General features: G+C 38.3%; 1 protein-coding gene across 2 annotated transcripts in view; it reads left to right on the top strand.

Moving 5' to 3' along the window:
• The first annotated feature begins 2015 nt into the window (after positions 1-2015).
• Positions 2016-15893, top strand: part of LOC104490573 (gamma-aminobutyric acid receptor subunit beta-3) — a 28021-nt gene continuing 14143 nt past the window's right edge. For both annotated transcript variants that reach the window (XM_010132872.1, XM_010132873.1), the window contains exons 1-4: positions 2016-2232; positions 6305-6387; positions 7407-7544; positions 14624-14776. In XM_010132872.1, the coding sequence (XP_010131174.1) occupies positions 2027-2232; positions 6305-6387; positions 7407-7544; positions 14624-14776 (580 nt within the window). In that variant the 5' untranslated portion in view covers positions 2016-2026. The remainder of the gene's footprint in view (positions 2233-6304; positions 6388-7406; positions 7545-14623; positions 14777-15893) is intronic.

Below are 15893 nucleotides of genomic sequence, written 5' to 3' on the forward strand. Positions count from 1 at the left end.
AAACCATTATAGAAGCCAAGCACATAGCAAATTTTGAATGTTAATAGAATCAAACTTCAATTAAGGCAAAACAGAGCTGGTAGAAGATATTAATTCTAATGCATCAGTGTCAGAAAATTGGTTGCAGAGAACACGAGGACAGATGTGGTCTTCCTGACAAGCTAATGGGAGCAAGGCTAGTGCACCCAGTGAAGCATCTACCTCGTTCACCAATGAACAGAGACCCTTAGTTCCACCGAAGAAAGCTTCTGACAACAAGGTCGGAGCACATTCTCCTGGGCAGTCACGTTGGATTTGAGTTTTGAGGAATGAGCTTCCTTCCAGGCAGTTCTACACAAGCTCCTTTCTCCCATCACGGAGCCCTTTTGTTTTCAAAGGTCTCCTATTAGTTTCCTAAAATGGGAACAGCTTGTCCTTGGTATCTAAAATGGTTTATTTTCTAAGCAATTACATTTGATTTCTTAAAGCTATAGCAACTCCCTCGTTAAAGAGGATGAATCACTGAATAAAAAATGCAAAGCCTCTTGAGTGTGAAAGACACGCTGAAGTTTCATTTTATTTCTAGGAAAGGCTGTAGGGCTTGAGGGAAGCAGGGAAGGATCAGTGCCTGAAATTGGCTTGCCTCCACATGAAACCCATTACAAGAATGGACCGTTCCTGGGATGTAGAATGCCTGAGCATCTTTTTCCCAAACAAGCAGCAAGCCTGAGGGTTTTTGCATCACCAGCTTGTAGAACCAGATGCAAATGCAGGTATCCTGTGGCTGGCACACCTGCTGCTAAATATTTAAATGTGTTTGCAGATCACATAAATTTCTCAGTGTTTTGTGAAGAGTTTCATGAAGAGTTTTATCATTTAGAGCAATTCTGTAATTTGAAAATCAGAGTTTTAATGGCCTGTGCTTATGGTCTCATTTTTTTCATTGTTAAATATGGCAGTATTATCATACCTAAACCTGGTGTTTTCTTTAATTGTAAACATTCATTTCCATATATATGGAAGTGTTATTTTCAGATGTTCACCTTTTTTATTTTATGCATAAAAATAGGCTTTCTAAAAAGGAGAATGTCCTTCTGCACTTTGAAGTTATAAGGGAAAGAAAAGTAAAAGGTTTTTCTTTTCTAACGGGAAATTTTGGTATTTCTTTTTTTTTTTTTTTTTTTTTTTTGGCACTTAACATTAAAACGTTTCCAGACTTTTTAAAATTTATTTTTATACTACCATGAAGCTAATGAACAAGGTCTATTGGCCTAAGACTTTCCGAGTGTTGCAATATAGCATTACTAAGACATGGCTAAGTCATGTTAGCAAATTCTGAAATTAAATAAAGAATTTTAAATATATGTTTTAGGCTTCTGTGTCCATGTCTAGGCTTTTATGTTAGTGAGCACAGCTCATAACAGACACCATGAACCTTAATTGACAAAAGTATGAAAACCAAACATCGGCATTAGTGGGACTTTACTACAGTTTGTTGTCTTACAAGTACTGATGTGGCCTGTTGGTAAGAAAATCCTTATGTCACCCCAAGATGCAGTCTCACACAAAGGCACATGTATAAACACCGTTTTTACAGCTCATTTTTCTGACAAAAATTGACGTACTGCTTCAAAATCCATTGAATGTTTTTCCATCCATCCATCATTTTTAAAAATGGGGAAGATGGCAGTACTTACCTATTATCTCACTTATCATTCCACAAACATCATGATTTTCAGTAGTAGTCAGGAGAACTATGTGAAAGAAAAGGAGGAGCAAAACAAAAGATAACAATACTAGCTGAATTTCTTAAGATTTAAAATGCTACCTTACACTAGAGTGATACTTGAATTATTTGAATTATTTAATAAGTGTTAGGAACATTTAAGGGTTTTATTAAACATTTTTTTCAAAAATATTTAAATTTAAATTAAACCAACAGCAAAATAAGCTAGTGACAGGAAAAGAAATTATTATTCTAGTTACACCAAGTATGATTAACTGTTGTGCTTCTCTTTTTTTTTCTTGCTAGGATTACACTTTGACTATGTATTTTCAACAGTACTGGAGAGATAAGAGGCTGGCTTACGCTGGCATACCTCTCAACCTTACGCTTGATAACCGAGTGGCAGATCAACTCTGGGTGCCTGACACTTACTTCTTAAATGACAAGAAATCATTTGTGCATGGTGTTACTGTGAAGAATCGAATGATTCGCCTTCACCCGGACGGAACGGTGCTTTACGGCCTCAGGTCTGTGCTTCCATGATGAAGATTTCATCACTCTCATTATTTATTGTTGATATTTGCTTCCTGGTACAAGGTTATGACAAACATTGGGTAGCCTGTTATGTAACCTTCCCTGTAACTCTGAAAGATGCCCATGGAAAACAAATGACACGCTCGATGTTTCTTAATTTTGCCAGAAGCACCTCCAGTCAGGTTTTGTCTGTTTCTGTAGAGTCACCATATCTGGAAAGCCCGCTGGCTATAGGAAGCAGAAAGGCACACATTAACTGTAAACCTGAAAATTTCATCCAAAATACAGGCACTAAAATTGCGTGTGGGAGCTTATGTTGCCTCTTGATGTGTCTGTAGTCAATACAGAAAAAGCCACAAGCAGCCCTGGTTGGATGGAATGAGCCGCAGTTAAGGCCGTGATTATGGGAACCTTCAGTGATTTCTTCAAGTAGTGGTCAGCACTGCAACATGTTATATTTCAAACCAAAGGTGCAAAATGACCTTACATTATCCTGCATTCTACCTATTTTAGGCTTGGCCAGTGTTTTCATTGTTTTCTGACATAGTTTTTATGGTTAGGAATGCTGAAAAATCCTTCCCTTAATAAACTTTACTACCCTAAGCAAAAATCTTAATGGAAGACTCAGTCATATAAAAAAGTTGCTTTCTTTGGACAGGTTACTCCATTTGCTCCAGTGTTTTAAACTGTACCAGGAAAACAAGAATTTGCTGGTGCAAATCCATTTCCATCATTGGAAGTTTCTTCTATTTTTAAGCATAAGTAATGCCCAAGACTGCTGCACATAGGAAGTGCAGGATAAAGAGTCTCTAATATAAAAATGAATGAAATCTGAAAGTGGTGCACATGGGTTATATGTCTAGTATCATTATTGTTGTTTTTTTTTTTTTTTAATCATCAATTTAGCTTTTTACCTGACTTGGGTCTTGGCCCCTCAACCTCTTTAACTCCTATTACATATCATGTATGGGCTATAATTGGGTGAATCTTTCTAGACAAGTTAAAATTAGACTCAGCCTATTATGAAACTTTAAAAAAGTTGAGGATGTTCAGGAATTATTGTCTCTATAATTATTTTTAGCAAAAGGAGGCTTTCATCTCCAATGGTATTGACCCAGTATGGAACACTGCAGGTTTAGGATTATTTCCAGAAGTAGTTAAAGGTCAAAAAATGATACAAGGTGTTTTTGTTTCCCTCGTCTGAAGAACTCACAAGCAATATAATAAAACAGTGATGAAGAATAGAGCTTTTGTGATCGTAATAATTTATAGGATGACTTTCTGTCATACTCTAAAAACATTTGGAGTTATTCAGGTGAGGATTACCTGTCAAAAAATAATGTATTTGAATAAGTTAGCTACCTCTTCTGCAAAATATCAGTGTCCACAAGCAGGTTACATTTCACTTGATAGTGTTTGATTAGCAGGGATTTTGCCAGTGGCTCATGTGTGGCACACGTTCCATTCCCTTTCCTCTGAAAGCACACAATATCCAGGGTCAGATATGCACGGCATGAAGCAGCTGAATTACTTAATAAAGGATAACTGTCTGAAATTCAGTCTTGGCAAAATACAGGTCACTGCGGTCAGAAGGAAGAAAGTGTCTGAGCCTTGGCTCAGTTTTTCTTTGAAGGCTTACACCTTGTGTTGCTCTACCACTAGCCTATCTTCTTGTGTTGTGGCTTCAGAGCATCCTGATGGCACTGGCCTCAAGCTGCAGTCTGGAGGCAGTGATTCATTCTGTGGGCTGAGACCAGAACCTGGAGTTTTATGTGCCATAAAACACAGGGTCACTGAGAATATTGGAGACATATAACCCATGTGCACCACTTTCAGATTTCACTGAAATTTTGGAGGCTTGCAACCAATTATACAAACCGTAGAGTTTCTCAGAAAAAACATAATGGAAGTGATCCTGAGACCACACTTGTTCTGTGTTCTCTTCTAAACAATGTAGGATTTATCGTAGTTTTGAAAGACTTGACCTTCAGTTATCCAAGATTTCTCTCTACTTCAGAGGAAACAGTTTGCTACCTCAGCAAAAGTCTATGAGAGTGGTGGGATGGGACAGTGGCTTTTTAAAGTTTAACTCATTTCTGGGGATTTTTTCTTTGGACACGATACTGACTGTTGTTCTGCCTTGTTCAGAACAATATACAAGACGTAAGATGAGGCAACAGCTTTTTTTGGAAATATACCAAAAAAGAAATAATGACATCATAGTCCATGTATCAAAAATACTTTCTGACTGATCGTGTGTTTGCCATATATAGTCCTCTTGTTCTCAGGCAGTACAATGCTAAATGTTATAAATAAATAGAGTGGAGGAACATATGTATTTTATCTGAAAGGACTGACGTAGTTATCACTCATATATAAAACATGATGGATATTTGCAAGGTGAAAAGGTTAGCTGTGATTGTTAAGACAAGGCAACTGCGCTTAGTTCTGTTCTTTTTTGGATGAATGTATTTCTGTATCAAGATGAAAAGAGGATCAAAATTAACCATCGAGACTGTGAAGTAGTCACATCAGAAGTGTTTATAGTGCTTAGACTGATTTATTTTGTAAAGTTTTAGGGGACACAAAATATCCTTCTGTCAGTTGTTTGTGCAGCACCTCCCAGCACATCCCAGGTGGGGTTCCTATACAGTATAGCAATATAATCAAAGGCAATCAGCCCAGAAGGATGAGAGAATCTTTATTCAGAGGAAAGATAACTGGTGTAGGGTATTTTAAGCAATTAAAAATGATTTCCTTTGTGTATTGCTTTCACCCAAAATGCATGTGTATCTCTGTACTGCTTTATCTTTGTCTGGCTCGTAATTGTATCTCTGTCAGTGCTGCAATGATGAGTTCTTGAAACCTGGCTGTCCTGCTGTGTCAGGCAGCATCCCATCCCATAAAAAATAAACCTGCTTTTCTTGGGAGCATGCACAAGCCTGAGCAATTAACATTTGATTTTGGTGAGCATTTATGCAAGTAAAATTTGGTTGCTTAAATGTCCATTCAGGAGGGACCTCAGCACACTCAACTTACTTTGAGTAAATGGGATAAATCTCTTTCTGTCTATATCTAGCTGCATCTTCTTTCCTGGTGGATACTTAAGAAATTAAAAACTATTTTGCTGAGGTGTAAAAAGTTACTTGAGCAAGAATGTGCGGTTTCTGATACTGGAACTTGTGACACAGAACCACTACATGTGGTACGTTAAGAGGCCAAAATAAAAATACATACCTTAGAGTCATAAGGCAATTAGTAAGTCGAATTCAGTTTTGCTGGCTGCATAATTTTTAGTAATTCTGACAAATTAATAATTTGTAAGTGCATGTGTTCTGTCTGCATGGCTGGCATTTAAAGCCAGTTATACAACATACTAGTTAAATCCTGGTACTACCCTCCCTCTTGTATCAACTTAGCTCATGTGGATTCTGATGCAGGATCCTAAATGACACCTAGATCAGTGTAGGGGAACGTACTAAAGCATGGGATAGACACCTCATAGCAGCAATACCCAAGCGTTCCTGCATGGTTTCTTTGAGCTCAGTTATCAAGTGACTCAAGAGCAAGATCTTTGATTGCTCAATCAAGTATAGCTTTGTAAAGCTGATCACTGCTAAGACCCTGTTCATCAATCATCATGGTCTTAAGACTGAGTTTTCTTCTCTAAGACCCCATGCTAGTCCTAGTTTTATATACTTAGCTGGAGCTGCTAGTAGTCGGTATTGAGGAGACCATGCCATCTCCATAATTAATAGCCCTGTGTCTAGCACTGTGCTGGAGGGTCTGGAAGGGCACTTGCAAATGCTGGCTGCAGAGAAGATGGCCCCCTGATCTGCAGAGCAGCTGAGGAACTGCTGTTTGGCATTTGTAGCAGACTTTTTTAGCTTCGTATTTTCTAATATGAAGTCGTGGTTTTTAATCTCAGCAAATGTTTGTGTAATATTTGCATATGTGGATTATTACTGTAAGCCATTCTTCAGAGAGCCCTGTTTTGAAAAATAAACAACAACAAAACCTGGATTACTGGCTGTACAGTAATTCTGTTTGCTGTTTGTATTTCAGAATCACAACCACTGCAGCTTGTATGATGGACTTGAGAAGATACCCTTTAGATGAGCAAAACTGTACTCTGGAAATAGAAAGCTGTATGTACATAAGAAAACGCACATAAACCCTAGTTCAGATGCAGGGCAGTTTTCCTTTTGTAGCACTGGCTAATATTTACACTGGTGTCTATAAACACGATGTGAATCATGGAATTATCACCTTTTGGATTTTTTGCTTGTGTGTTTGACTGTTTAAAAAGATGTAAGGGGTTATCCATTTCTAGAAAAAGAGTTTTAGGAAAGAATGAAGTAATTTGTTGCTCCAGCCTGACTTAGCAGAGGCAGTGACTGCATGCTTACCTTCAATGCAAGAGAATGAATGTTCATATTTTAATCAGATTAATTTTCAAGAGAGCAAACACTACGATATCGTTTTCTTTCAGTATACTTTATTATGGATGGATGGTCTTGCTGCAGGACCCCTGGGCTTTCAGATTGGCCCCATTTCTCTTCCACCTAAACATGTTCTAGGATTGCAATATTCAGATGTATATTTGCGCTTCAGGAGTTCATGCTCCGTTTCTGCAATTGGCTGGAGATTGTGGGCCTTATACAGAAAATGCTAGTATATACTCCATATTAAACTGCAGTCCTGTGCCGCAGAAGCTAATGGAAATGGTGCAACTAACACTGTTTAGTGGAGTGGGAAAGATCTGCCCCAATTATGTTTATCTGTATTCACTGAATAATCCAACTTCTGGTGATTATCAGCATAAATATATACTCGATTTCCATGTTAAATGTGTATAATGTCTTCAATCATGCTAATCTGCAATTTTGCAGATTATTGGGTAGCATTATCTGTCTCATTGGGGCCATTAATCTCAATGTGAATTTTAGGAGAGATATCAAAAGGAAAAAAAAAAAAAGGAGAATGAAGTATTTTGCCTAAGATTCCTGGGCAGACTGTAGTGGCACAGCTCTTCAGGAGCCTTCCCACAGGCACACAGAAGAAATGTTCTTTTTTACTGTCTCAAATGACAAACCACCTGTACTGTGTTTGAAGATACTTTTGAGTCTGCCGTTGATTCTGACGTACTCTCCTACTTTGCCTGCAGATGGCTACACTACTGATGACATAGAGTTCTACTGGAGAGGTGGAGATAACGCAGTCACTGGCGTGGAGAGGATTGAGCTTCCTCAGTTCTCCATCGTGGAATACAGACTGGTGTCAAAGAATGTTGTCTTTGCCACAGGCATGTACTGTCATTTACCCATTTAGTGTTTAATTTCCTTTTATATGTCAGTTACTGTTTTTTTAATAATAATTAATCATTATTAATCATAATTATGTATACTCTGTGTGTTTGACTAGAGAAATTACTTGATAAAGCCTGGGAGAAGGAGCTGATGATGAAATAGCATTTCGTGTTTCTTTTTCTTGTGTGTGTGTGTGTTACTTACCCAGACACCTAAGTAGCTATAATCTAAATAAATATGAAGTGTTTCACCTCTGAATCATGGGTTTAAATGTAGCCTAAAGGGTTGCTGATCATTCATAAGTATGTTTTGGCATCCTAGTTCAAAAAGCCACCATTTCTATGAGCACCTCCCTGCAACTTCTTATGGCATTTTTGTTTTGTTCTTGCACTGTGTGTGTAATGTCTTTCGTACCTTGATTTGCACTGATGCGTATATACTACTCTATACATAGCCAGTGCTTTTGTCATCATTGTTAAGATGCTAAAATTAAATCTCTGGGTTTCTTCCTTGTTTCCTTGAAGACATAATAAAAGTTACTTGTAACTCATTGGGTGCCTTTGGGTGACAAAGCGGAATGTTGATTTACGTGTTTTATGTTAGACACCACCATAGGAGCAAGTTGTTATGTGTGACAAGACCAAAGCAACACAGAATGCCATCAGCAAGCGGGGGCTTCTGTTTGGGATCCCTGGCTTTTCAGTGCTCTTCAGTCCACAGGACTGTGCTGTTCAGTTTGTGCCAGTGCACTAGAACAAGTGAAGTACACCTCTGTTATGATTGCAAGCATCACTTCACCCACCCTTTGGACACAGCATCTGTTTCAAAGTACACAGAAACACAAGTTGTATTTCAGAACAAAATGTAAATATTGCTGGGATTTAAATTAATATGAGGGGCTTCGCCAGCTGTTCTTCTTATTGTTGTGAATGGAAGGGTTTTTTTCTGTAGAGAAACAGATACTCTAATCCTATATCCTTCTGTTCTGCACGTAGTGTCACCTTTGTCAGCCAGGGCTTACCCGCCCTTCCAGAGGACTGGATATGCTTTTGCAGGATGCCTCTTTTGGACAATGATGAGAATACAGAGAAATTACTTAGGAAGTTTCTATGACAGTCCAAAGCCACCTTTTAGTTCGGTATGAAATATTTCAGTAAAGGCATGATTTGGTAATTCAGAGATGAGAGTGATTTGTTAAATTCAGGGAAAAGAGAAAATCCAAAGATCTGTGAGACGAATATGAGAGAGAATGAAAACTAGGCATAGACATCTATGTGATTGACCAGATTTTCAGAATCGTAACAGTTCTCTTAAAACGACTTGTGGAAGGAGTAAAAAAGTATCATGCTTCTGGGTTTAAGACAGCTTGACATTAGGGAGTAGGGTGAGACAGTCACAGAGAACAGATTGCTCCACTTTTCTTGTACCGTTCTCTGCAGCATATAAATTTTGCCACTGATGAAGACACAATACTGAATTTACTATTTTTTTGGTACAGGACATTATGAAAATGTTTGATTAATAATGAGATTTTGTAACAAGTATTTTCATGCAGGGGAAACATCACATCTGTTTCTCAAAACCACATATTTAATTCTAAATCTGAACCGTGCTAGTGCATCTGATGAATTAAGTCACAACACTCTTTTCAGAGTTCTTCTCAAGACTCTACTTTATGGTCCTAGTAATTAGGGCCATTTTCTGTATTTTTATGGAAAATAAGTCAGGCGCGCTGTTTTTTTGGCTTTGAGGTTACTGAAGTCTCAAGGGAAGATATTAGTTCTTTGAGTGCAGTATCTCAGTGAACATTTCAGGGATTTCAGTACTAGTGTGCTTTGAACAAAACTAAAAGAAGACTTCAGAGTCATGCCATAAACAGCTTTTGGAGTCGTTATTTCTCCTAACTTCCATGAGGAACAGTGCTGTATAATCCTTGTGATGCAAGTGGAAAAATCTGTTCCCATAGTTACTACTGAGAAGCTACAGTAAGATGGGAAAAACCCTATAGAAAAAGACAGAAAGCTGTGCAGGGCTGCAAGAATACCGGAGGGAGTGCATGCGTGTTGAAGCATAACATTGGAGTTAAAAATTACCTTGTGAAATTGGCAAAATGAGTCTGAAACAAAGTAAAAAAGTCAGTATGGACAAGTGCAAAATACAACAAAATACAATACATCTGTACAACTAATTATTTCTATCCACGTTCAGGATAGGCAATACCAGGCCAGGGTTCTGTGTGTGGTAATTTATGGGTTGCTCTTGACCTGAGATCAAGCATGAGCCAATAACACCTTTTTTTTGGGGAAAAAAAAAGTAATCCCAAACAACATCTACAACACCCTGCTTACGGCTGCCACACCAAGCCCTGAGGTCAAGACGCAACCCACTGTGCAAAGATGTTGGTTGGAAAAACTGCCCCCCCTCCCAATTAGGCCCAGCTTATATGTACTGGGCATGACATCAGTATGGTATCGACTATCCCATTGGCTGATTCAGTCTGGCTATCCTGGCTGTGGAAATTAATCCTATCCTAGCAGAGCCCCGTTCTGTTGCCTAAACAATAGGCATCTGGTGCCTCCTGTGATGTTGCAGAGCGTTGTGCTTAGCAGTTAGGCTGCTGTTCCAGAGTCTTACAGTCTTGTGTCCTATGTGACCATCTAGTTCTTCAGTATTAATTACTTAACTATAGTGAAGTTCTTCAGTAGCCTAATGCATCTCAAATGGCATTAGACACCTCTCTGTAGGCAGTTAAATCATACCCTTAGAATTAGGTGGCTGCAAATCTAGATCCCTGTGGTTTACACTGAGAGCTTCTGCACCATCCATGTGTAAATATCTGCATGCAGACACCTGAAATTTAGTGCCTGTGAGATGAATTTGCCTCCTGAATGTTTGTTAGCTGGAAATACTAAGAAACTGAACAGTAATGGGGGTATGTAAAACACCACCTAAAAGCTTCAAGATGCATAGCAGTCAGAGCCAGATTAGCAACCTGTTGGTAAGAGGAGGATAGTCTTAAAAGATCTGAAAATTAATTATTTGCTCTATTCTGAAAGATCAGTCTGTAAAGAACATTTCCAATTAGCCAAAGAACCTTCCCAGAAGAACATATTAAAATACAAATTCTGTAACTGACCAACTCTGTTATCTTGGTTCGTACTTGGATAAAACAGCAAGAGACTAATTTAGCCTTGGAGCTAGATATTTCAGCTTGTAGCTTTTAATGAAATTGAAACAGAAACAAGTAATTACTTCTTACCGAGTGCCCAAATATATGAAAGAGGAGTATTTTTGTCTCAGTTATTGATTAAGTATTTGTTTTCATGCCTGCATTCTCAGTACTGTTGTTAGATTTAAGTACTTAAGGCCAAATTCTGTTATTTCTGTGCTATTTAAATTAGCTCGTAGACATAAACATGTTATGTGAGATGGGAGGAATGGTAACAAATCTGGTCCCTGAACAACACTTTTCTGTAGGCAAAAACCCCAAATTTTGATGTAGTGTTAACAACTAGAATTTCCTGATAATTAATCTCTAAATGTACTGAGTATTAACTGAACCAATCATTATCTAAGCGTAATCAGGCAGGTAACAGTGTAATTGTTGAGCTCACAAAAAAAATCTATTTTTATTAAATAAATTATGTAAGATGGTTCCTTCTTAGATAAATAAAGATTTAGGATTACAATCTTTGATCCGTGAAGTTTAGGACCCATCTTTTTCACTGAGCTTTAGCCATCCAGACAAAGAGGAGGAAATAATTAGGGGAAATAAGGAGTACTCCTTCTTCTAATGCCTTTTTTTCCACGGATTCCTGTGGTCTGTTTGCTGGAGGTGAGATACTATAGCAGAGATGGCACACTAGAGGCAAGGCAAATAGATAGATCATCTGTGAAGGTATAAAAGCAATACAGATGAGAGTAATATAAACTTTTGTAGTCTCAGGGAGAGCTCCCTAAAGGAAAACTCTGGCTACATAGTATGAGAAAACAAGGCTAACAGTTCATGATTCAATTTCAACCTGAACTATACGAAGACCAACTTACTCTAAAATTTCCTGAGGTTCAGACCTCCCAATAAAATTTGAGCTTGGAAAATCACCGCAAAACAGGATGACATTCTGCTTACCTCTGTGAGACTGAGAAATGTGCCAAAATTGTACCCTGAGACTTGCAAGGCTGGGTGGGATTCATCTTGCTCCGATTTAAGGTGAATATAATTGCTGAATATAGTTTAAGTGTCTATATAAGAACTAAGTGTCTTAATTGATGGAAACTACTCAATACAGACAGCAATAGGAGTCTGTTTTAGGAGGAGATGGATAATTCTCTAGGTTTCATTTACCAGATTGACTGACTCTGACTAGATGAACTGACTCTCCTGTAAATGTAATTGGAGCTTAGACACTGAGCTCATGTGTATGCAGTTCAAGTGAGTCACTTAATCAGCTGGTATTGGAGATGGCATAGGGCATATTCTCCAGCTGATCAAAAAGGTGCAGAGGCTATATCATAACCACCAACTGCATGCTGGTGTCTGAGATGTCATAGGACATCTCAAAAGGAATGTTGCACCTTCAGATTCACAATGGAATCTCTCTGTTACAGTCCAGCTCCAACTCTAGAGCAGGAAAACAAGCAGCACTGACAGCCTTGGCCCTAGGTATGGTTCTTAGGGTTCTGTCTTCTGTCTTCAGTTGATGTCTCTGTCCTTGAGACAGTCTGTCTGGAGAGTCCACCTTTAAGGCCAAGTCCCACTAATTTCAGTAATTACCTTATCTCATTAGAGCGAGATGGTGGTAAGGTAATAAATAGATGATGGTCATAGATGAAGCATTTGAAATAAATGTCTAAAGCTTGTTCTGTTATACTGTTTCTCAGTTGAGGATTTTATTACCGAACATTACTGACATACTTGACGTTACTTCTCTTCACTGTTGATACATGCCTCCTCCATCCACATCATTTTCCTTGCTTTAGCAATACCAAAGTACTCTGTTCTTTCTCTGAGGTTCCCCAGTGCGTCCAGGGTCTTTGGTATTGCAGCAGCCCAAGAATAGGCTTTGATTCAGTGACTCAGTTCCACTGAACTTTCTCAAATTAATCTTTCAGACTGTTTACCAAAGAATAAGTATTTTACAGGAGATTTTCCAGTCATGACTTCTATCAGTGATACTCCACAGATACCCAGACCTGGACAGAACTTTCGGAAAGAAAGAGATTTATAGAGAATCCTTTGCGTGGGTGGTGTATTGTATGAAATAATTTTTCTCAACTGAGCTTTGTAAAGACTTCTGTCTCATGCACCCCCATTACTGCAGAAAGGTGATCAGGTCTGCTACATTGTTAATGTATTTCATGATGGCAGGGTATGCTCCTGTTTTATCTACATAGTCTGCAGACATGAGGCCCTGGAAGCTGTTTCATAAGACGTTAAAGGAAAAAGTTGAGCTTTGTTAGCAAAAAAGCAAGCACAGTTTCAAAGAGAGAATTTGTCTTTTTAAATGAAACATTCTTCATTGGAGAACGAAGATGTTAAGCAAGCTAATGTCTAAATGATCCTTTGCTGAAAATCATGTTGACTGCTTTAGCTAGCAGAAAACCTTGTTTTGATTTTCATGATGAAATAAATTCTTCTGACTCCACCAATGTTCTTCTGTTGATGAAACTAGAAGGCATTTCATCCTGGGAAAAAAGTACTACTGCTTGAAGTAATCATAGCAACCAGATGTATCTACCAGATATGTCTTTGTCCAGTGATAGTTATACTGAGACTGTTTGATAAAACAGTTAAGGATAGTTGCATAAAGTTTGATAATCCCTGCATGTTCTACTGCCTGGCAGCAGTGTAGCATTTTTTCTGTCATATGACTCAGAAGTATACCAAACTATCAGGAATGTGATGAAGAGAAATCTGCAGTTTTCTATTCCTTCTTTCACTTTCTCTCTCAGGAAATCCGTCATTCTAGTGTATACGGGCAAATGTAATTTCTTATGCTCATGGAATTTAAAGGGGACACAATTTAAAGGAAAGATTGTAATTTTTTGTTTCTAGATATAATCTCTCATATCTTGTCTGTATTTGCATTAGAATGGGTGGGATATGGTCTAATATCTAGTTGGACCCTTTGTATTTTAGGATGTTTTTCAGGATGTTGACTGTAACTAGAGCTTTTAGATGAGCTATTAGATGCACAATATCCAAGACTAGTAATGCGAACACTGAAATCATGTAGCTAATGTTGTGTGAATGCCTACCCTTTTCTTGTACATCTGAACTCCTTTGCATTTGGTGAAAGAAGTCACTATTTTTTGAACTGTTCGAGATTCCTAAATATATAAAATATATTCAGTAAGATTAGTGCCAATTTTGAAATACACTAATTTGAAGTTAAATGATAAAATGTTTTGTTTGAGGTTATTAACTTTTTCTTTTTTTTTTTTTGCTTCAATTGTAACAGTTCATGAATCCTATGTATATATATACACATATAGCATCATCTCTTTTATTGCTTAAAATATTTTTGGAATTAAAACTTTGCCAGGCTCTAATTGATGTTAGAGGATCTGTTCTGAAAGCTTTTCCTCACTAGGATTCATTACAATTTATTTTTGACACCACAGGTAGCATGTTTCTCATAGTTCAGATGTAATTAAGAAGTGCCATCTCATGAACAACTCTTTCATGTAAATAAAAATCTATGCACATTACTAATCCTCTCAATATAAATACTATACATAAAACTGTGTATTTAGATAAGCATTTTACTTGAGACCTAAGCATCTGTTTTTAAAAACTAACCAGTGCTCACCCATCTGTTCAATAATCTAGAATAATTTATTCTCTCTCTCTTTTCTTACCAAATACAAATGGCTTGGATATCACTATATTCACTGCAAGGTTTCTTTTAATATCAATCAGTAATACAGTGAAGGCATTTTCCCTACTGTTCTGCAGATGTCATACTACCCCCTAAAATGTGCCTGCTTTAGTTTCTACGGAAACGGAAGACGACTATCTGCAAGTATCTTTTCTTAAGTGTAAATAACGCTGTTTTCCCCTCCGTTTCCTCAGGTGCCTATCCAAGACTCTCACTGAGCTTCAGGTTGAAGAGAAATATTGGCTACTTCATTCTTCAAACCTACATGCCCTCCATACTGATTACTATTTTATCATGGGTGTCATTCTGGATCAACTACGATGCATCAGCAGCAAGAGTTGCCCTTGGTATGTGCTAACAATGAGTGGGTTGTTAAAATCTCAGACTGAATGTAGCCCTCGGAGGTTGTTAAAGACTGTAACATGATGTCAATGTTTTGATATTCCAAAATCATTTACATCAAAATCTTACCATCCAGTATTGCCTCCAAAGTGGTAAGTTTTCCCTTGCGCGCAAGAATGTAGCTACTGCTAAATCTGACATGAGCTGCTCGTATGGGTCCCAGCCTTTGTTCTCATCAAAGTTAATGTAGTTGTCAGTAGCTTCAATGAGGGGATCAGCTCCAGAATCATACTCCAAAGGCTTGAGCGTGGGCTCTTAGTCCAGCTCAGTGTGGGAAGACAAGTGTGGCCTTCTTCTGAGGTCCTGGGTGCTTTAACTGACAGTGGCAGGAACAGACCTCAAGAATCATGTGCTAGTTCAGAGCTCAAGGGACATGTCAGCTATGGACCATGACATTCTGCCTAACCCTCAGAATGCACAGTATGCCCTTTAACTCATGGCACAAAACCATGGATTTGTCACAGGTTGATGATCCCTGTCCAAGACCTTTTCAGATCAAGGGAAGGCGTCTTCTAAGAAAAGTACCTCACAGGAAACATTTAATCTATTACAGAAGCATACTCTGGGTTATCTGTAGACAAGGAAGATTAAATGGATCCATAAATTCTTATGACTGCTTCTGCCTCTCATCTGAAATCCCATCTTCAACCCTGTGCTTCCCAATAGCCCATAACTTCCAACCCAAAACTTGACACTAAGCCTGTGCGATATAACTTCCTGCTGTACTCTCTTCTCATCTTAAAACAAGAACACACCCCCTAGTTCCTTCCTGTTGCTGGTATCTACCATGGCAGACTGGGACTTCAACCCATGTCCATATCATTCCCCATCTCTGTACCCCATACCTCCCAAGGTCACACATACCAAAGCAGGCTGGACAGCTACAGCTGTACCTTTCTGCAGTATTACATTATGTCTTAGCATCTGAACTTGGGTAACTGAAGATACTGTAAATGAACTGCAGTTACTGAACAGTAACTTTAATCCACAGGTACTGTGGATTAGCTAGTGCATATGGCCATGACACAATCTGGCATTACCACTCAGCAACTAGTACATGTT

The sequence above is a fragment of the Buceros rhinoceros genome, unplaced genomic scaffold (genome assembly GCF_000710305.1).
Source record: "Buceros rhinoceros silvestris isolate BGI_N320 unplaced genomic scaffold, ASM71030v1 scaffold12473, whole genome shotgun sequence".
Classification (NCBI taxonomy): domain Eukaryota; kingdom Metazoa; phylum Chordata; class Aves; order Bucerotiformes; family Bucerotidae; genus Buceros; species Buceros rhinoceros.